The 21,756-nt window shown below is 39.5% G+C and overlaps 1 protein-coding gene across 1 annotated transcript in view; it reads right to left on the bottom strand.

Annotated features, from left to right (window-relative positions):
- ANK3 (ankyrin 3) overlaps positions 1–21,756 on the bottom strand; it is a 335,763-nt gene that overhangs the window by 87,471 nt on the left and 226,536 nt on the right. The window contains exons 24-25 of the mRNA XM_049646133.1: positions 15,833–15,956; positions 10,854–10,956 (exon numbers count right to left, since the gene is read on the bottom strand). Coding sequence (XP_049502090.1) covers positions 10,854–10,956; positions 15,833–15,956 — 227 coding nt within the window. The remainder of the gene's footprint in view (positions 1–10,853; positions 10,957–15,832; positions 15,957–21,756) is intronic.

Raw genomic sequence — 21,756 nt, forward strand, 5'->3', positions numbered from 1 at the left:
TACTTATAAAGAAACATTAATATGACTCCATGCCACCACGGGCCTTGCCCCCCCCCCCCCCGCCGCCGTCTCTCTCTCCCTTTCCCTCTCTGCCCCTCCCCCACTCACACATGCTCACGTACATGTATGAGATGCTCTTTCTTTCTCTCATAAAAAAACAAAATAAAAAATTTAAAAAATCTGGCACCAAGGCCAGTGTTGGCATGGAGTCATATTAATGTTTCTTTATAAGTATAGTAATTTCTACTTTTCTTTTTTTTGTATTCCATTATTTTAATTTTATTCCTTGTTTTTGTACAATAAAATCCATAATTTGCATAAGGCATGTGTTTTAATAACAGCACTGTTATTTTTTAACTTTTTAATTTTCTTATTAATTTTTTTGTATTTTATTTTAATATAATTTATTGTCAAATTGGTTTCCATACAACACCCCGTGCTCATTCCAACAAGTGCCCTCCTCAATGCCCATCACTCACTTTCCCCTCTCTCCTACCCTCCATCAACCCTCAGTTTGTTCTACTGCATTTCTGCTTTTCAAAGGACTTTCATTTATGCTAGCTCATTTGTTAAAATACAGTAATCGGGGAAACAGCAAAAACAACAACGTTCCAGTGCCAGCACCAGTCCTTTACAGTTACATACACAGCATGCTTATATCAAATCAATGGAGCCCGTTCAGTTAGAAGAATGCATCTTGTAAATGTGTAGGACTTGTTGACTCAAAAATGCTTAATGTTAACAAGAGCAATACCAACACTTACTGTGTGTCAACTCAATGTCAAGGACTGTCCTAGACCTTTACATTCATGTATCCTTTGAATTTCAGAACCTCGTAGCCCTAGGAGTAATATTATACCCATTTCACAGGGTACAGAACTGAGGAAACTGAAGTTCAGAGAGAAACTTCAAAAATGTGACAACATAAAATCAACACTCAGCACTGGGTAGCTTTAGTTAGTAGAACACTGTGTTAAGGAAAAATTCACACTGACTTAATAAGACGTTTTACTCCCACATCAAAAATGATATGAATAAGCACATCAGTTTTCATCTTGGAAATGATGTCAAGGGCCCTATTAAAATCAAAATGCACGTTATTCAATAGAGTCCAAAGCCTGACTAATGATGATATCACAGCCTCCATGAGCTTAATACTTTCCAAAAATAGCTTCTCACTAGCCCTATTCATCAGAGGAAAGAAAAGAGCAAGTATGCACTGGCCTTAAAAGAGGACATGCCCAAATGCCCAGGTCTGGAAATTAATGTCCAGGCTTGGAAGCAAAGAGGCAGGGAGCAAGAAAATATATGCAAGGAAAAGAAAGAATAACCAATTAAGTTCAATATTAGATAATTCTCCAGGCTGCCAACTGTCAAACCCCAGTGTGGGATGACACCAGTGAAGATCCTTCACTGTCAGCTCTGCTGCCCCTGGGAGGCAGCAGAAGGTAGTCCTGTAGGTTAACTGGTGGCCTTGACATGCTATTGTTCACATAACCAGGTAGACCTCACAATATCAGGTCACATGCAAAATGCAGTGCAGCTGATCTGAAAAACTGTAAACACAGTGTAATTAAGAAACACCCGGATGACAGCACCAGACTAGGAGCCCATGGAAGGAAAGGCTTACAAGAACAATTTTACCCCATGACCACAAACTAGACAGGACCAGGACAGAGGAACCCATGTGGGTGTCAGTTCCCTTAAACCAAGAGTACATGACTTGGGTTTGACTTTGGCTACTTCATGTCACGGCCCAGCGAATGACAAGTTGATCACCTCACTGAACCTCCATTTCTGCATTGGGCAACTGGTAAATAAGATTAACTGTCCTGATTTACTGTGAGAATGGAATGGCTGAAGTATTGTGAAAGTGATTTGAAAATTTTAAATTGCTATGCAAACAAAAACACAGATAATAATAATCCTAAACTTCCCAGAATTTTTATAAGTGAAGATAATTAATTTCTTAAATTGGTAAGACATTATAGCCTTCTATGAGCTTTTGAGATAGCATATGCCTTACCAGATGAAGCAGCCTGCTGGATTAACAAATAGTGGTGTTTGGGCTGTGACAAATACCTGCATAAATATTGACTCTCCCCATGGTGAACATGCTTTGACAGGTGCGCCATATTTGGCGTATGAGAGTGGCAGCTCAGTGGTCAGCAACAGAATGGGTCCAAACAGCCATCGGACTTAAATTCTATTCTCAGGTCTATCACCTCGTGTCACTTGAAGTGAAACTGAGCAAGTGAAATGCTGCTGTCAGCTCCAGCTTCTTTGTCTGTATGTGGTAATGATAGTATCTAGTCCATAGAAAGCTGAAAGCATGACATGAAATGATCCATCGTGGATCCGTGTTGTGGCAGGTACTACAATAAGTATTATAAGTATTGTAATCTACAGCAAACTGAATGAAATGGCAAACTGCTATGGGTCTGTATAGACATCCAGTGCAACTAGTTGGAAATATTCTCTTAACAGATGGATTCCATCTTTAAAGACAAAAAGTCTAATCTATAGTAACTGAGAATAGAATGGTGGCTACCAGAGGCTCAGGGATGGAGGAAGAGGGGGGATATTGATTAAAGCATACAAATTTGCAGTTATAAGTTTAGTAAGTTCTGGAAGCCTAATATATAGCATGGCGACTAGCTAATAATAATATATTATATTCTTGAAACTTGCTAAGAGAGTAGATCTCAACTACACACAAAAAGATGGTAACTATCAAAGTGATGGATATGTTAATTAGCTTGATTATGGAAATTATTTTACAAATATATCAAAACATCATGTTGTACACCTTTAAAAAATGGATTCTATAAAGGAAAACTTGATTTAATCAGAGAATAAAATGAAAATTAAAGGTTGACTAAAGCAGGTCTTTTTTTCCCCCAAAATATTTCTTTTCTTAAAGTCAACTATTGCTACACCTAAGATTTTATTTATTTATTTATTTATTTATTTTTAACGTTTATTTATTTTTGAGACAGAGAGAGACAGAGCATGAACAGGGGAGGGTCAGAGAGAGGGAGACACAGAATCTGAAACAGGCTCCAGGCTCTGAGCTGTCAGCACAGAGCCCGACGCGGGGCTTGAACTCACCGACCGCGAGATCATGACCTGAGCCGAAGTCGGCCGCTTAACCGACTGAGCCACCCAGGCGCCCGCTAAGATTTAGTTTATACTAAAATACAAACCATAGAATCTGAGCTCTTTGGAACTTCCAAATCTGATTGGTTTCAAAATAATTTAGCTGTCAATTTCCACAAAAGAAGGTGAATCAAGGTCAGCATGGAAGGTGTTAACACATCAACATCTAGTTCAAGATGTCTAAACTAACTGTACCACCTTAAGTAAGTCACAACACCAACCTGTCTGCCTTAAAACATAATGTGTAATCTTGCTGACCAATCTGTGAGAGGTGTTGAATGGATCACCTGAGAAATGCTGGCAAAGCACTCTGAAGAGAAAAAGCAGCATATTAAATGTCACTAGTCAAAGGTGTTTATCTTCCAGGAGACTATCTCTAGCAAATCTTTAATCCCAGGCTGGCTACCTTCTGCCACCATGCACATTTCTGAAAGCCCCTTAGAATTACCTTCACAACCAGAAACAGGAAGACCAGTCTGCTGATGTGGGGGCAGGGGAGGTGCAGGAGGAGAACAGAGTGAGAGGTAGAGAAGGAAAAACTGGGTATTAGCATAACCAGCTTTTGGGATTAGGTGTTCTTCTTTTCTATTACTGAGATAATTGCCTAGGTCTTGAAGTGACAGACGTGCAATTTCTTCTGAAGAACCTTCCAATTCACTTACGACTTGCTAATATATCAAGTAGTACATAACATTTATATGACTAAATATACATGAGATTGTCCTTAGCCTAAAAAAAGACCAAGTCTAACCCAGAGGATCTGGAGTGAGTACTGGGCTGAGATAAATGAGAGAGTTACAGGGAGAGTGGTGGAAAGGATGACAGCTACTTCCAGGTATGGGGAGGCTAGAACAGGGCCTCGAACTGTGACTACAGAAGGACCTCACAGCTCCCGTTCAAACAGCCAATGCAACCATTCGCACACTACTGTAGTTAAACCTTCTAACTACACTACTGTAGTTAAACCTTCACTATTAGAAACCCTGCCACTCATCCCCTTAGACATAAACCATGTGGGCAAATCTGGTATGAGAGAAGGCTGCAAAATGAAAGCAACCTCCTAAACGAGGGCCAGGGCCACACAGCTGCTCTGTATCTCTCTCTTCACAGACGTGCTGCCTCTAGATCAACAGAATTGAAAGCAAATGGAAGGCCCTCATTCCTCAGTGATCAATTAGCAAAGAATGTTTTTCTAAAAGTTTTTCCTTTAGAACACCCAAGTTTATAGCTATGCTCTTAAAAAAATCAACTGTTCTAGAGAGAAAGCATAAAACAATAGAATCTCAAGTTTGAATGGCACTTTAAGATGCTGGAAGACTTTCTATGTTGCCCTTGACATGTGGTTGTTTATGTCAGGTTTGATCGCCACAATACAAGCATATTAGTGAGGACCAAACCCCCAATTAAACTGGCTTAAGATGCTCCCAGCCCCCGAGGGATTGGAGGAAATTGCGATTAATTCACTGGTTTATGTAGCAGGAAATTCTGGGAAGGACTAACTTCAGGCAATGGCTGAATCCAGCCATGGCTCAAAACATGGTAGGAACTGCTTGTCTTCATGCTCCATGCTTAGCAGCTTTGGGTTGACATCATCTTTATAGCTTAGCAACCCCCAAAAACTAAAGAAAGTCTCAACTTGGAGTCTCATTAGACTTGCCTAGATTTTATATTTTAACCTAAAGTAATCACTGTAATCCAGGAAAAGGAATGCTCTCAATGGCCAGATTGGGGCCCATCCTTAGAGGGAAGTGATTTCTGATCCTTGTAAAGATCCATTGAGAAATGGACGGGGGAAGAGGTTTGACCATCAGATCCTGTCTCCCACCTATGAAAATGGAATGGGTGTACACAGGCAAAAACAATTCATATCCCTAAGTGATTCCTGCTCTTCTATTTTTGAATAACTACCAGAAATTCATACTGGATTAAATGTTTCTGCCTGCTGTATACATGCATCTCTTGGTCTTACAAATACTTCTAGGGTCATTCAAAGGAACTATAATTAATTGGTTAGCCTGCAAAACATTTTAGACCACTATCATGCCTTCTACCTCATATCTATGTGATGGTCAAGTATTGCCATTCCTTTAATGATGCTTTATATGCCATAATTTTTAGCATAATAATTGTCTCCATAATTTTTATAACTTGTTTCTGAATAAGTTGTCAGTTCCCTTTAAGTCACATTAAATAAGGATTTGTTATTAGAATTAGACATAAGCATAATAAAGAACACATGTCTGGGGCGCCTGGGTGGCTCAGTTGGTTAAGCATCTGAATTCAGCCCAGGTCATGATCTCATGGTTTGTGAGCTGGAGCCCCGCGTTGGGCTCTGTGCTGACAGCTCAGAGCCTGGAGCCTGCTTCAGATTCTGTGTCTCCCTCTCTCTTTGCCCATTCCCCACTCACATACTCTCTCTTTCTCAAAAATAAATAAACATTAAAAAGAAAATTTTATAAAAAAGAACACATGTCTGATTATAATCTTTTCTGCTAAAAAAAATGGGTAAAGATGATGGTATCACATCCATCTTAAAAATACCAGCAAATATGAGATCCTGGAGGACAGAGTATAAAGTCCTAGGGCTCTTTGATGGCTTCCTTCCAACACAGAGCAACACAGATGCACAGCCGCTAAGGAAGCAGCCTGGAGCCACATGGCCAGTGACTCTGCCATTTATCACCTGTGCCCCCTGGGGTGAGTTAGCTGACTGTGCCTCAGTTTCTTCACCTTTTTAATGGAGCCAAGAAATTATCTCAAATGTTTTTTTTGTGAACTATGAATGAGTTAATACTAGCAAAACACTTAGAATAGTGGCATATAGTAGGAGCTCAAAATGAACTGTTTTCACCATGATCCCCATAAGCATCACCACCATACCTCTTGACACAGCATCTACTAAATATTATGCCATTTACACATGAGGACTGGCTGATATGGATCACACACAGCAATTCCATAAGCCATACCAGACAGTTGCTTTCAATAATTATGCCAGAAGAAATGAAAGAACCAGTCTATTGTATTCATCCTAGACAACTGGGCTTCAATCTGGAATCATCCCTTTTCTTATTACCTCCTATTTGGAAACGAATGTTTCCAAGCACAGATGTTGTTTCAAAACAATCTGACATACACAAGTCAGAGCTTATAAAACAAATACATTAGATGTTGAATGATCAATATACAAAAAGATCCCAACCAGAGTTGCTTTAAATAAGTGATTCTTATGCAGAGATGCATCCCAGAATCACATGTGGAGCTTTAAAAAACACATGTGTCCAGGAACCCAGCCAGGAGACTCTGATTCTATAGGTATCTTCTTTCCAAAGAGCTACTGTGATTCCAATGTGTGCCCCGTTAAGAATTCTAGTAATCTTGGGGTGCCTGGGTGGCTCAGTCCGTCAAGCATCTGACTCTTGGTTTCAGCTCCAGTCATGATCTCACCGTCCATGGGTTCAAGCCCCACATTGAGCTCTGTGCTGACAGTGCAGAACCTGCCTGGGATCCTCTCTCTCCCTCTCTCTGCCCCTTCCCTTCTCACGCATGCACTCTCTCTCTCTCTTTCTCAAATAAATAAACTTGAGAAAAAAAAGAATTCTAGTAATCTCTACACCCAGCAAGGGGCTCGAACTCACGACCTCAAGCTCAAGAGTCACATGCTTTTGCCAAGAGTCACATGTTTTTCTGACTGAGCCACCCAGATGCTCCTTCTCCTAATTAGGAATTCTGACTAGGAATCAGGGGCTTCAGCTCTCGGTGCACTAAAAAATCCTATGCTAAGCCCCTCCTAGCCACTGAGCAATCACATTTTTTAAAGTTTTTATTCTAATTCGTTTAACATACCGTGTTATATTAGTTTCAGGTGTATGATATAGTTATTCAATACTTCCACACATTACCCAATGCTCATCACCTGACAAGTGCACTCCTTAATCCCCATCACCTATTTAACCCATTCCCTCCACTGATAACCATCAGTTTGTTCTCTATAATTGAGAGTCTGTTTCCTTGTTTCTCTTTTTCTCTTTGTTTTGTTTCTTAAATCCCACATATGAGTGAAATCATATGATGAGCAATCATATTTTAAAAATTCTTTTTTTATATTTATTTATTTTGGGGGAGAGCACAATAGGGGAGAAGGACAAAAAAGAAGGGGACAGAGGATCTGAGGCGGGCTCTGCACTGACAGGCTGACAGCAGCGAGCCCAATGTGGGGCTTGAACCCACCAACCATGAGATCATGACCCGAGCTGAAGTCAGACGCTCAACTGACTGAGCCACCCAGGTGCCCTTAAAAATTCTTTAAGATGATTCTCATGAGCAGTCAGGGCTGAGAGTCACTGCTTTAAACAATAAAATCTTCTGACAAATGAAAGGCATGATTTATTTACATATATATTTTCTGAGGCATATCTACAGGTGACTCTTGATTGCAAGGTAAAGGGAAGGTAAAAGGACAGGGAGTTCATTTCATGGATAACCCAGTATCACAGTGGCAAAAGAGTCCACTCTTGATTATCTGGGGGAGAATTAAGTGGTTTACAAACTGATCATGATTCAGGCTCAGCAGGGCATGAGGACGGGCTCACTTCTCCCAACCCCCTTCCCAGCTCTGGCCTCCACACCTGCCTTCAACAGCACAGGTTCTTAGGAACACGCAAGTAGCAGGCCTGTGCTAATTATCCTGAATCTCAACTTTACTTTCACTGTGGTTAATGTGCAAACTCATTAATCAGCAGCACAATAATAAAGAGGCAACTAACTATGCTTTGTATAGGTGAGGTCTACTCTTGTTGAAAACAAGCAACACATGGAGAGTTCATTTTTATTCATTTTCAACTTTATGTGTCCAAGCAACTTTAACTGGGCAATGATAGGGCAGTTTTAAATCTGACAGTAAGTCATGTGTCATTGCTTCCAGAATTCTAAATATTTCAGGCTTCTGGCATGCTTTCAGACATAATCAATACTGTGGAGAAACTCCATTTTGAAGTTTATAAATACAGATTTAAAGGCATGATGGATACAAACTAATAATGTTTGCCACTTAATTCTGATATAAAGTCTGTGCTTTATATTAAGCATCCTTCTAAAGTAAATGCTTCTCATTAGTCTTGCAAAGTACACCTAGACCCTTCCCTTTAGCCTCTCTTTGAGGAATTAGCTTCGTCTCTCTTCTATAATAAATGAGATACCAGACACTAAATAACTTAACACACCTCTTTCAGATTTTGTTTTCCCCTTTCCTCCAAGTTTGTATTTTGAAGGTATTCAAACAAATTAAGAAGTTGAAAAAACTATATAAGAAACACCATTTGCACTTCACCTAAATTCAACATTAACATTTTGCCATGTTTGCACTTGCACGAGCTCTCTCTCTCTCTACACATGTATTTTTCTTTTGGCTGAACCATTTGAAAATAAGTGGCTGACTCAATGATTACTTCATTGCTGAAAACTACAGCATGCATACCCCCAGAACAGAGACATTACCCTGTAAAGTTTCAATAATGTTGTCACTGTTAACAAAACTAACAATGATTTTCTAACAATACAGCGAGTACATTGTCAAATGTCCTCATTTGTCCCTAAAATGTCTTCATGTCATTCATACTTTTTTTTTTTTTGAATCTCTGGTGATTTTATTATGAAGTTGTGTGGCCAGGAATAATGTATGTGTTCCACAAGGAACACCTGTCAGATCATGGGATTCTCTGTGGTCATTGGAGAAAGCAACTTCCTACCTCTGCAGTTATCAACTTAAGATTTATTTGTAAAGGTTTCAAGATGTCCTAAGCTCTTCTTTCCCTTGACTAGTCTAGAGAGTTGTTTGTGACATCCACAGAGGTGCTTTTCAAACTGAAGCAGCAACAAACTCAACAAGAGAACACCAGCTTTACCTTTAAAGTTTTCTTTATCCTTTCTTTTCACAAATTTTTCATTCTGTTTAAAGCTACCCCTTCCAGCCTCCCTGAGTAAGCAGGTGTTGGCAGTAGCTATGAGGTAATGGTGCGAAACCCCTCAGAAGCCTGTTCACCACCTGTAGCATGGCAATCATCTATATTTTAAGGTTGATGTGCAGATATGGAGAGGTAGTGTACCTGGCAGTGGGAGTAGTGGTGATGGTGGTAGTGATGGTGAGGTCATGGTGATGATGGGGGTGATGGTCCCAATTTCAGACCCTTGCCCTCAAGTAAATACACATTCAGAAATATAAACCATCATTAGATTCAATCAAGCATTTAAGATTCCATTATAGAACTAGGCACATACTTTATATATGACCAAAGTGTTACTGATACCTAAGGAATCTCCTATCACCTGCAATTTTGTAAGTTTTGTGGGTTTTCCTTAGTCATGGAGAATAACAGGCATTTCTACACTGGTGTTATAATATATCCACTAACGTCTCATTTCAATTGGGAACATGAAGAGATCAGAATCACCCAACCAGGATAATGACCACAGCCAACCAAGAGAGAGCACCTCAGAAAATCTCAACCAATACCTGCACAATACCTTAACACCCAAGAGCTTAGCTCCATTATTTGAAACAAGTGCCTTCTTTAGTGCTAATACCCACTTAAACCATGACATGCTATCGCACCTATAATTATTCTACAAAGGCTGTTTGTGTCTGACAACACACTGAATGGCTACTGTATTCACCTCTGTAAAACCTGCTCACTAAGAATGTTCCAGAGAGTGTAAAGCAATAAAATATTACTTGCAGATTCTTGTGAAATTCCATGTACATCTGTACGTCTGGAAGTCAGCATGTCCCAAACACATGGGAGTCCCTGAAATCTGACTACTGGCTACTTAAACCTCTAACTTGTTGATAATGTTACTATCACGTATTTACCTGCTCCAATTTACCTTCATTGTTCAGTGAATAAGTAAGTGTAGCATGATTTCATCAATTATTTACATTGCTTGAATATGATAAGCCACCTTCAAAATTAGTTTTATGGCCCATTGTTAGCTCATGACTTCACATTTAAAATCAAGTATTGTGTGTATCCAGAATAATGAATAACCCTGAGCCCATATGCAGCAGGATTGCACTGCTGGAACTTCCTGCATTAAGCCAGTATCTATTCAACCACAATGATCAGAAAGAAGAAACTGTGTGAACACCAGCAGAGATTCTGGTAGAAAACAAAATACTGTCATATCTTGAGAAGGCCCATCACAGGCAGCTTTGAAGCTAAGGGATCAAAGACTTGACCAATCTCATCTTTAACTACTTGCTAAAAACAATTCTAGCAAATTCCAGCATGCACCCACAGTTTGTTTAGGAAAATCAAACACTCATGTGGATAATGTCAGCAACTTTAGCTACCAATTATTATTAACTCTCTTCAAAAAAACTGAAATAGATTTGATCTAGAAATGAGAAAGGTATCTGTGTCATTCTTAGGACTTTCTGAGTTCCTCTCTGTGTGCTTTTGGGGATTCACCTGCAGAAGACCAGGCTATTTCTGTGTATGGCACAACTGATTTCTTTCTCCCCTCCCCCCTCTTTTTTTACAATTGATTTTTTTCCTTTTTCCCTGGCAGTACAAGAAGATTTACAAATGCAAAATCAAACATGCAGAGGTACAGATTTTGTCACAGAACAAAGAGCTCAATTCAATCACAGCAATGAAAGTTCAACAATCCAACAATATTTTAAGGAGGATGCATACCTGCTCTTTGGATGGTACAAGGAGTTCTTCAATCATCATGCTGTCCCGCGCATAGGAGCTTCTGTTCAAGGTGTACGACCTATCCGAACTGAAGGAGCGGAGGCTGTTGTATTTACAGTTAACCATTCAAGAGTGGTGGATGATGATGAGATGAACAAAATAAAATTAATGCATGCAAGTTTGAAAACAGGCAAGATGGCTAAAATATCAACAGAAGTTGTTCTTGAAAAGACATTATCAAAAATAAAATCCCTTAAATTTGAGGAAATCTCTTAAGCTTAAACAATTTCATGATCGGATTTTGTTTAAAATTAGGCTAAATGGTGTTAAACCTGTGACAATATGAAATGAATGAAAACTCTGGATGTTTCACTATGATAGTTGAACTAACAGGGTAACTGAGGGTAACTGAGAAGAACCAGATGACTATAGATAATTTGATAGTTTAAGAGATCTTTCTATGGTAAGGCCTTATCTCAGAGTCTCCTTTATCTGTTTACCTTGTACTATTGAATGGAATTATGTCTGCTTCAAATGGGTCTGTTCATAAGTCTTTGGAAACTAGCTATGGGTTTGACCTATTAAGAGTTCTGGTTTATAGCTGTACTCATGGAAAACATCAAAAAGGAAATAGTATGACAAATATATCTTACATGATCTTTGCCATCTTTCTCGCCTTGAAAAATTCAAATTTCATGTATGGTGATCTTATCTTTCCACACTCTACTCTTTTCTTCCTTATGCCTTAAATTGTTCTCCTTCCTAGCTTCTTTTAAATCCTCTACACAGCCCCTGACTTTCCCAGAGTGCAAGCCCCCTGATGTCCTGAAGTGCCTCTCATATACTGACCTCTAAACTAAAAACCAATATGGAGGGTTGCAGGGGGTGGCAGCAGAAGGGAGTGAAGATGGTTGAAACGTATGAACTTCCAGTTATAAAATAAGTCGGTCCTGGGAATACATACACATCATGGTGACTTAGTTAATAATACTGGATCAAGTATTTGAAAGCTGCTAAGAGAGTGACTATGTGTGGTGATGGATGTTAACTTGATTTATTATGGTCATCATTACTTTGTATACCTGAAACTAACATGTAATATGTCAATTACCTCTCAACTTAAAAAAAAAAAAAAGAGTAAGGGATGCTGGGAAGCTTGCACATATGCACATAGGACATGCAGGCTGATTGGGCTCACAACTAATCTGAGCCTTGGCAGAACACCTTGTGATTAATCCTCTGCAAACAGAGGACAGAAACTTGTGGGGAGGTGTTTGAAGCCATCTGCCTCTTACCTCCCTATCCCACCTAATATGATAGGCTGTAATAAGGTAATTTCTCATTGTCTCTTGTTTCCAATGAGGTCTGACACTTCCTGCCCCACCCTCCTTGGAATAAGCTGCAGAGCATGAAATCACTTAGCTGCAGTCTAGAGTCGACCCCCTGCAATGCAGCATCCCACAGCATCCCACAACTACCGTAGAACCTTTTGTTCTGGTGTTGTCCTTATTGGTATGGAGGACAAAGATGGTGGGAAGTTGCTACCTGTCACTGCCCATGTAAGTAATATACTGAATCTAAAATGTAGCCGCTTGAATCTTTATCAGTAGAATCAGTAAGACGTTGGCCTTGGCCTTGGCTTGTGTAAAAGAGCAAAGAAGATGAAAACAAGAACGGTTCCTTGCTTTGCACAAAATGACTTCTTTTCCCCAATGTTCCCTATACTAAAGATTACCCAAGGTGGGTATTTTATATCAAGTTACAGAGGCCCCTGAATTATAGGAATCATTCAAAGGGTCCACACGAATGAGGAGATGCATTCTTCTAGGATTAGAGCCTTGGCTTCCACCAGAATCCTTGGGGGATTTTCGACCTCAAAATAACCATCATTCTAGAGTCATTATCTAGTGTATTCAGCAAATACACTGATTCTTATTAGTAAGGCACAATATTAGAGACTGGATATAGAAGCAAAAACAAAAAGAACTAAGCCTTATTTCTGCACAGAGATTACCTAGTAAGCCATGTATCTGGCCACTTGCATGGGCGGGCCTTCTGGACCCAGTCACATGATACATAACTCTTCCTTTTTTTTTCTGGGTTACTTGCAAACAATTTTTTGCAAACTGCGTTACTTGCAAACATCCCCCTATCACTCCTGTTTCTAGCCCCTTACCATCCCTCAAATACAATATAAACTTCCTAAAAGCAGATACTGCCCAAGAGAATGGGCCTGCAATGACAGGCACTGTTCAATACGTTGGCCACTGGCCAGGTATGGCTGCTGAGCACCTGAGGTGTGGTTATTGTGACTGAAGAATTGAACTGATTGTTACTTAATTTTAACTAATTTTAATTTAAATAATCTTATGTAGCTAGGGGCTATACCATTAGCGTAACTTCTAAGTAGTCATAGCAAGGGTCCATATCCCCCAGTGATATGGTTGGGAGACACCACATTCATTTCTTTAAGTTCTGGTTCCCATTGTACATGGTAACGCTGTGGTATGTAAGAACAACTTTACAGTAGATGTGAACAAACATGTAAACATTAAAAAAATTATTACATATTCATTTCAACTTCAGCTTTAAAAAATCTAAGATTTGTTGATTTTTAAAAAATATTCTCTTTCTTTTAACTTCTATATGAGTGACAACTGAAGAATATCCTAGAACTGGGTGCTGTCAATGGGAAAGCCTAAAGATGTCTTTCTTTTACATAACGTCTAAGTTCCTACTCCTCACTGTTCTGGACCAAGTTACGTTAAGACAGATGGAGTTCATTAAGCTTCACTCTGAATCCTTAATACATCGAAGTCCTTTCAGCTACTAAAACTAGATATTATTTGCATGGGGGTCTGGAAAGCATTAAATTGTTTTCAACTAAGGTCAACTATATTATTTGTAGCCATCAGTATACCCTACGTGTTAAATATAGGAAGTGTTAGAAAAACACATGCCTCAGAAGTCTAAAATTATATGAATGTACCTAGCACAACCCAAACAAAACAGCAACTAGCAAACAAACTGCTTTTCAAATCAAGATTTTTTCTTCAAACCCAGTGAAAGTTCTCCAGTTACTTCATGCATTACACAAACTTAGTTAAAGGAAAGAAATTCCTTAAGTACTCAATTTTGCATTAAGTCACATTTCTTGTCATACATTCAGTTACTTGCTAATTTTCTAAGAATTACAAAAATGATTTTCTAATGCAGAGCAGGAAAAAAACAAGCACATTGCAGCACATCACAGCACAGCACAGCACAATGCTGAAGAAAATAAAAATCAGAAAATGAGTCAGGGAAGGGCAGAAAAACACTGTAAAAGTGACATATCTTCTTACCTGATCTTGGGACTAATTTAAAGTATTTTTAGAAAAATACAGGAGAAGTAGAAAGCAAAAAAATCAGACAGGGAAAAAAGAAAAAAATGTTATGGTTGAATGAGTTACACACTTAATGTATTCCTTTTTAAATGTTACACTCAGAATATTTGGTAATACTCTAACAATACTTTAAGAAATATATCAGTGTTATAGTTTTGTCTTGGTTTTTTTTTTTTTTTCAGATTTGCCTCTGAGCATAACATGACTTGCCAATGTAAAAAAAATGAGTTACATATAATAGCAACAAATAATAATGGGTGCAATCAAAACCAGAAGTGTGAAAGCCTTAGGAAAATATGCTGGTGTCATCTCTCCCTGAATGTCAGCCTCTATAATTTTCTATATACAAATGATTGACTCACAAAATGCAGCTTTTACATATCATCTGAGGAAGAGAATCAGCTAGTTATTGGATTACAAAAGCTATTAAGCCTCTAAGTAGAATTTTCCCTTGAGATCCTTTGAGACTCTGTATGTTTTTCAGTTTAACTCATGGCTCTGTATGATTACACGAGATATTACATATTTTTGAACAGTTATTTTCCTCTTCTTATTAATGATCCCCTGTTACACTGAGATCTTAAGGACTTTTATAAATATATTTATAAAGCAAAAATTCTATGAAGTTACATAAGGTTCCAAGTTGTATTAATAAAAAGACTAGCTCAAAGAAAAATCAATTCAGTATCTAAACTTGGCCACATCAACAACACTGAGAATAAACTCCCAGGCTTACTTTGTGGGAAGTGCCATTTACTATTAGACAATGAAACTTTTTACAACAGATCCTTAAACTATAGGAAAATGTCCCCAGGGTTCTAGCTTAGAAAGTTTAATTATTAGCTTTAAAATAACTTGACTGTCAGCAAACATGCTGTTAAACCAACCAGGGAAAAGAAGTCCCCAGATTCTGGACAAGGTCCTGTTTCTTTCAACCAGTGTCAGGTAAGTTTGAGCCAAGGTTTTTCACATGCAAAAGTTTTATACTTCAGTTTTAAAGGCTGAATTTGCTACCATTCCTGTCCGCGACTTTGGGTAAGTCATTGCAACGCTCCTAACATGTCCATAGTAAACAAAGTAATGCCACAGTTTTAGAGAGATACCCAAACACTTGGTAGACAATTCTAATAAGCTATATGTAATCTTTTTTAGAATGCTCTCTTAAGTTTCAATCATGAATTATTCTTTCAGTGTTAGAGAATAGTGAACAATCAATACAACTATTTCATACTTAGTGGAAAATAAGATTTTTCTTTCACTATGGAACAAAATTTAATTTTTAAACATGGAGACCACACTGACTATCCCAGTTTTATCAGTGAGCTCTTTTGCCATCATGCTTGAAGCATGACTGCAAGGTGGGGAAAAAAGAACCAACACTCAACGTGTTCAATCACGTAAAACCAAGGACTGAGAAACCACAAAAGAAAACAGCAGAGCATGTATACCAGAGTTGAGAACATTTGAGAACATTCTACCAAATTCACATCCTCATCCAAAGAGCACATTTGGGGATAATGTGAACAATGAAAATGATTTTGGTTTATGACAAATCATGGTTGTATTAAGGTAAAAACAGCAACAATAAAATACCTGGCGGAACGGGCCCCAAGACTAAAGCCCATGTAGCCCTCTGCAGGGAGAGAGTCATCGCCCAGCTCCTTAAGGTCCTGGGGCCCCAGGTATTTGTCCGTGTCACCTGTCATTGCGTCCTCACCTGTGGATGGACAAAGCAAACCACAATCAGAAGCTTCCCTTTTGAAAATGCATTTGTTGTGGGGAAAACCACTCCTTTGATCACCAGCAAATCACTCATTTTCTCATAATCCCCTACCCCCTGGATAATATCTGTAACTGCCATTTAGAAGGAAAAAGCATAGGTAGAGGTTAGTCCATAATTTCAAGAGTGAATTTAAGTAGCGAAAGAGCTCCTGGTGTTAAGTTTTCCATATTAAAATGTCTCCCCTGTCTCATTTCCCCTCCTCAAGCCCCAGCTGACTAGAAGGCTGACTAGAACGGTGGATCTTTTACTTTGGTTAGCTTTCCATGCCTCACTATGACAAGGGCAGCTCGTCTGAATGGACGTGGATTGCAAAATAAGAGCCACCTCTCCATTACCGTTCTGGAAAATCATATATGGGAAGGGAATGGACTTTCTTTTTCAAAATGGTCTTCTCACACACAGGATTCCAGTTCGGGGCTTATGGAAGAAACTAGCAAGTTATTTAATCTGAACTATTACTGCTTAATAGTTCAAGGAAAACCTTGAAACACATCAATTTTGAACTGTTTCTACACCAACCACAGTAACAGCTCAGTGAAGCTGCCCCAGGGCTGGAACCCTACTTGGGAAGGAGCTCTACTTTCTGTAGAGACCAAATGTAGAGACCAGCAGTTTGAAAGGACTGATATAAATTGCTCTTTGCCCATCAATACAAAGAGTTAATTTCGTAAAACTTTTACTAGCTACATATGCACAGCATGACCTCACGGAAAAACCACATTCCAAGAGTGACAGAGCAGGTTTTTCAAATGCCTTTTGCCCTCTGGGACGTTTCCCATCCTTTTCAAAACGTATCACAGACTGTGGAAAAGTTCATTCCGAAAACAGGCAAGCCTATCTCCTTTTTACGACTCTCCTTGTCTTTCTGGACACAAGCATGTCTCGCTGAGAGAGATCTCAAAAGCATGTATGTTATGTTTTCTCAAAGGTAAGTGATTCATCTGTTCCAGCTATATTTTCCAATTCCTTCATTTGCTACCATTTATAATTTCCATTCATTTAAACCCAGGAAACCACAGAGCTTAGCTTTTAAACTACCAATCAAGTCTAAAAATACACTGTCAACTACTGTTTTTGCAAATATAAAAACTAAACAGATCTGTTTTCTACTACTACCCGGTACCAAGAGATTATTTTAAGTAACTATTCACAGCTGGGCTATTTGCACATTCACTGCACATGAAACAAAAACAGCACACACCAAGTACAACTTAAAGAAAGAGCTTACTCTGCGGTAAAGCCATTTCCACCAGGCGGGGCTGATCAAATGTTTTCCTGATGTTTCCAGGAATTCCTTAGGCAGTGATTTAGAATATACCTCCGAATCAGCCCAAACAAACCGACCCCTGGGGGTGTATTCACGTCTTCACCACCACCGCAGAGTCCTGCTCAGCATCTTTGTCTTCTTGTAGGCAGTGGAGGACTTACACATCTTTTTCTACTCATCAGAGTGCAAAGATTTTCGATCTTTCAGACCAGAAAAAATAAAAATAAAAAAGAGCAAAACCTGGCTACACTTAATTGAGAAGACCCTTTTGATCACTCTGCAGACATCCTTTCAAAGCTCCTTCTGATTGGACCAAGAACTCCGCTGGCAAGCCTCTAGCAGGACCGAATGGTGACATAAATGCAAGCCCTTGAGTTATTTGTATGTAAATATGAGGACTGCTCCAGTGTAGACTTTCGGTAATTTGATACCAATGCCCGGTGCCTAACCGGGTAACCGAGACCGCCTTAAATCTAGGGAGAGCCGGCGAGCGGGGTGCTGCGTTTAGTCAGGAGGTCACTCTTCTCCAACATGAATGAAGAAACGGCCAAGCCAGGTAGAAGAAAAAAACAGAACAAAACAAAGAAATAGCCCAGGCGGGGAGTGGCAGGGAGCTCCAGGCAAACTTTCAACTTTGTTCTCAGCTGGGAACACCGGGAGCCCTGGTTATTTATGGTCCCTGTCAGGTGGAAGGAGGGGAAAAAAAGAGCCAGAGGGAGGGCCTGCCCTTGAGCCGAGGTGCTGAAACTGTGGGGCTGCGGGAAGCCGCAGCGATTCCAGAAGCTCTCCGAGAAGCGCCTGAGAGTACATGGATCCCCACTGCTTTTTGTCAAGAGTTGGAAGAAAGGAGCAGAAGGAAAAAGCAAGTGAATGTCTGCTTTATTTTGGGCATAAGTTCTTTCGACTCTTTAACCCACTCAAAGGAACTAACTGGTCATCCCTCCACCCCCAACCCCCCCCCCCCCCGCCCCCTTGAGAAGGCTCTGGAGAGAGCTCCCAGCAGAGAGGAAGAAGCATTTGCTGTGAAGGGCAGGAAACAGCCCGGAGGAGGCACTGCTGTCACTTTGCTGTTACGGTGTTTCCCTCCCTCTGGGACTCCTGGCCTCTCTCTGGGTCTCCCGGCCTCCCTTCCCAGCTGCTCCACCCTGTCTGTGTTGGCAAGTGGAGGAGAAAACTAGCAGGAATTCTGCATCCTCCATTTGGGTACACTAGAGAGGCAATTTCAATTTCTTTTTTCTCAGAATAGCTGGAAAATGAGGTTAGAGAGTAAGTAAAGGGTTTTGAACGGTCTTGCTGAAATCAGTGGCATATGGTACTTTTTTCTGATTGGGTCTCTATCTCTTGGGTTGTTATCTAAAGATACAGAAATTTGAATCTGTATAACTGATGAAGTGGGGTACAGATTTATTTTTCCTGGATAAATGCCTCAATCAATGAATCAATGGCTCATCTAATATTAAGACAATTGGAGACCTGGTGCTTTAATTTGACGAGACTGACTGTAGTCAGCACTGTAATTATGCCGCGATAGAAGGAAAGCCATTTATAATGCCTGGTACATATTGAAAAATACTCCCAAGCAAAAGAAAAATTTTCAGTTTTGTAAAGAATGGAAGGGGAAGTCATGGTTAGAATGGATAAAAGGGTTAAACATTAATCTGTTTTCCACATCTGCACTTAAAATCCAAACTGCTTAGCGAAACCTCATTCAACGACTGTTGCTCATTCAAGCTCCCTAACAAGGGCTGCAGTGAACAAGTTCCTTCCTTTTGACTTCTTGGCCAGTCTTTCTCTTTCTCTGGCCACTCCTCCACACCTGTTGCTCTTCTGTCAAACAGAATTATTTCAGTCCCTAGAATTCCTGAAACACTTTAGACTTTGAACCACCACATAGGGTGCACTCTTGATGGAAACTTCACCCCTCTACTTCTCCAATCTTTGACTCTAAAATTCCTCCCATCCTGTACTCACCATCTTAAGTTAGTGGTTCTGCATGTGGGCTTCCCTTATCAGAGTGTACTGCCGGTGAAAACATCTGTTTAGTCTCTCCCACTGGAGAGTGAGGTCCCCTAGATTAGGAACCAAATTTTCCTGAGCCTGGCATATTGCAAGTGCCCAATAAATATTTTTGGATTTCATCATTGCTTTTATTAAAGAGTATGGTTTAAAAAAATAGACTCTTAAATACAGAGAGCAAACTGGTGGTTACCAGAGAGGAGGTGAGTAGGGGGATGGGCGAGGAAAATAAAGAGGTAGGTAATGTGCTCATCTCTGCATCTATGTGCCTTGGCAATGGCAACATAGCACTCTGCTGACAAGTCAAACTTGATGGCTTGGTATACAGTTAAATGGTAATAAGGTTAAGTTTCTATTCTTCTTTACCCATCCTTCTTAAACTTCAAAAATGGTCACTATGAAACCAAAAGAAGCCCAGAGTTGAAATGGGGTGAGAGCTGTCAATATATTTGGCCAAAGATTAATTAAAATAGCCTTACCACATGGTGAAAACATTTCTCAAAAGGCATGGCAAGTAGAAACAAAGGCAATGGTATTATTTTAAAGCAGTTTTGCACAGTTAGTGCTCTGGATTCAAATCCAGGCTTCGTCATTTACTAATTAGCTGACCTTTGGAGCACTGTTTACCCTGAGTCACGGTTTCAACCTTTACAAAACTGGGATAATAACGCTGCCTTCCAGCCGAAGCCTTCTTGTGGGGAATTAAGTGAAATAATGCACAGAAAAAGGACTTAACCTGCTCTGTTAGTGTTATTCTGTAACACAGCTTTGTCTAGTGCCCAAACATCTGAATTCATGAACTCATGTAGTTAGCATTTAGATTGCTAGTATTGATAGTGGTAAAGGCAAAATCCAACCACAGCAGCAAATGTCTCTGCTTTGTACCATGTAACACAAGGCCTGGCTCATATGGACTCAACAAATATTTGTTGATTGATTCAATGAATGAATAATAATAGAACAAACTCACTCTCCTTTCAATAAGCAAAATATTCTATAATTTTGTATACCAAAACTTCGAAAAGCATGACATGAGTTGTGTTGGGTGACTTGTTAACTGTCTCTAATCCCAAAAATATTTTGATTGGTAGTAGCTTCTGACCAACATGCCCAAATGTAGATAAGCTAACAAAGGTAATTCTATGACTGGACAGCTCTGTTATAATATCAAACATATTTAGTTGAAATATATATATATATATATATATATATATATATATATATGAGAACCATGTCTCTTATATTCATGTGTACTGCCTTTAAATGAATTTGGGCTGGGTCAAGTTTTGAACAATAAAGTGCAGGGGAAGTGATTTTGCATGCCGTTTCAGTTTTAGTTCAAGGAAACCTTGCAGTTTCTTCTTGAGTCTCTTTCAAACACTAGTTTGGGGGAAGCCAATCCCAGTGTAAGAAATTTGACTACCATGAGACCACCATGATGTAAAGAAAGTCAAGGTGGCCATAAGGAGAGGCAGCATGGAAAGAGATAGAGAGAGGCCCAGTTAGTGCTCAGATGTTCCATTCGTCCTAGTGGGGTTGATAGACTATGAATGAAGATACCACATTGAACATTCTGCCATATTACTCCCACCCCAGCTGCTATCTGACTGTAATCTCAGCAAAGATCTCAAGAATCCAGCTGAACCTAATGAATCCACACAACCATGGGAGATGAATAATTAAAATATTGAGGTAGGTTGTCACAGTGTAGTAAGCAGTGAAAACAGAGAGGAATGAGAAATGACAAGGTCCAAAAGTCGGCCAAAGAGGTTACACGCTGATTGCTTAATGCATCCCTAGTGAATTAAGAGTCAGCTCTGTAGTGTGCTACTCAATTAGCACAGACCAAGTCCAGGAAGACCACACTGGTAAATGCCACTAGAGGAAGCCTCATCTATTTAGTATTGACTTTGTGCCTCTTAAAATTATGAGCACTGAAGTTCTCATTGTTAATCCATTTCTGATAATAAAATACCAGAGACTGGAAATGTAATGTTTAAAGAAGAACACAAAACACCCCAATCTATTGTGATCCCACCATTCACCAAATAATAAAAGCTATTCAGAGGATTTCACTTCAATTTTCCAGCTATCTCCTCTTCCTGGTCCTCCTATCATGACTAGGTTAAGAAAAAAGTTTCTCATACCACAATCAACCTTTCAAAGATCCACACCCTTTGACTACCAGGAAATCATGCAAAATAGAATCAAGAACAAAGGAGAGAAAGAAAGAATATATAAAATGATTATCAGGACTGTAGTTGGTCAGATAGATGTATCCTCATTTCTTTCTTTCTTTCCGTCATTCATCTATCTCTATCTATTACCTACCTACCTACCTACCTACCTACCTACCTATTTTTAGGTTTTTAAGTAATCTCTACACCCAACATAGGGCTCAAACTCACAATCCCAAGCTCAATAGTTGCATGCCCCACTGACTGAGCCAGC

Source organism: Panthera uncia, chromosome D2 (assembly GCF_023721935.1).
Source record: "Panthera uncia isolate 11264 chromosome D2, Puncia_PCG_1.0, whole genome shotgun sequence".
Taxonomy (NCBI): Eukaryota; Metazoa; Chordata; class Mammalia; order Carnivora; family Felidae; genus Panthera; species Panthera uncia.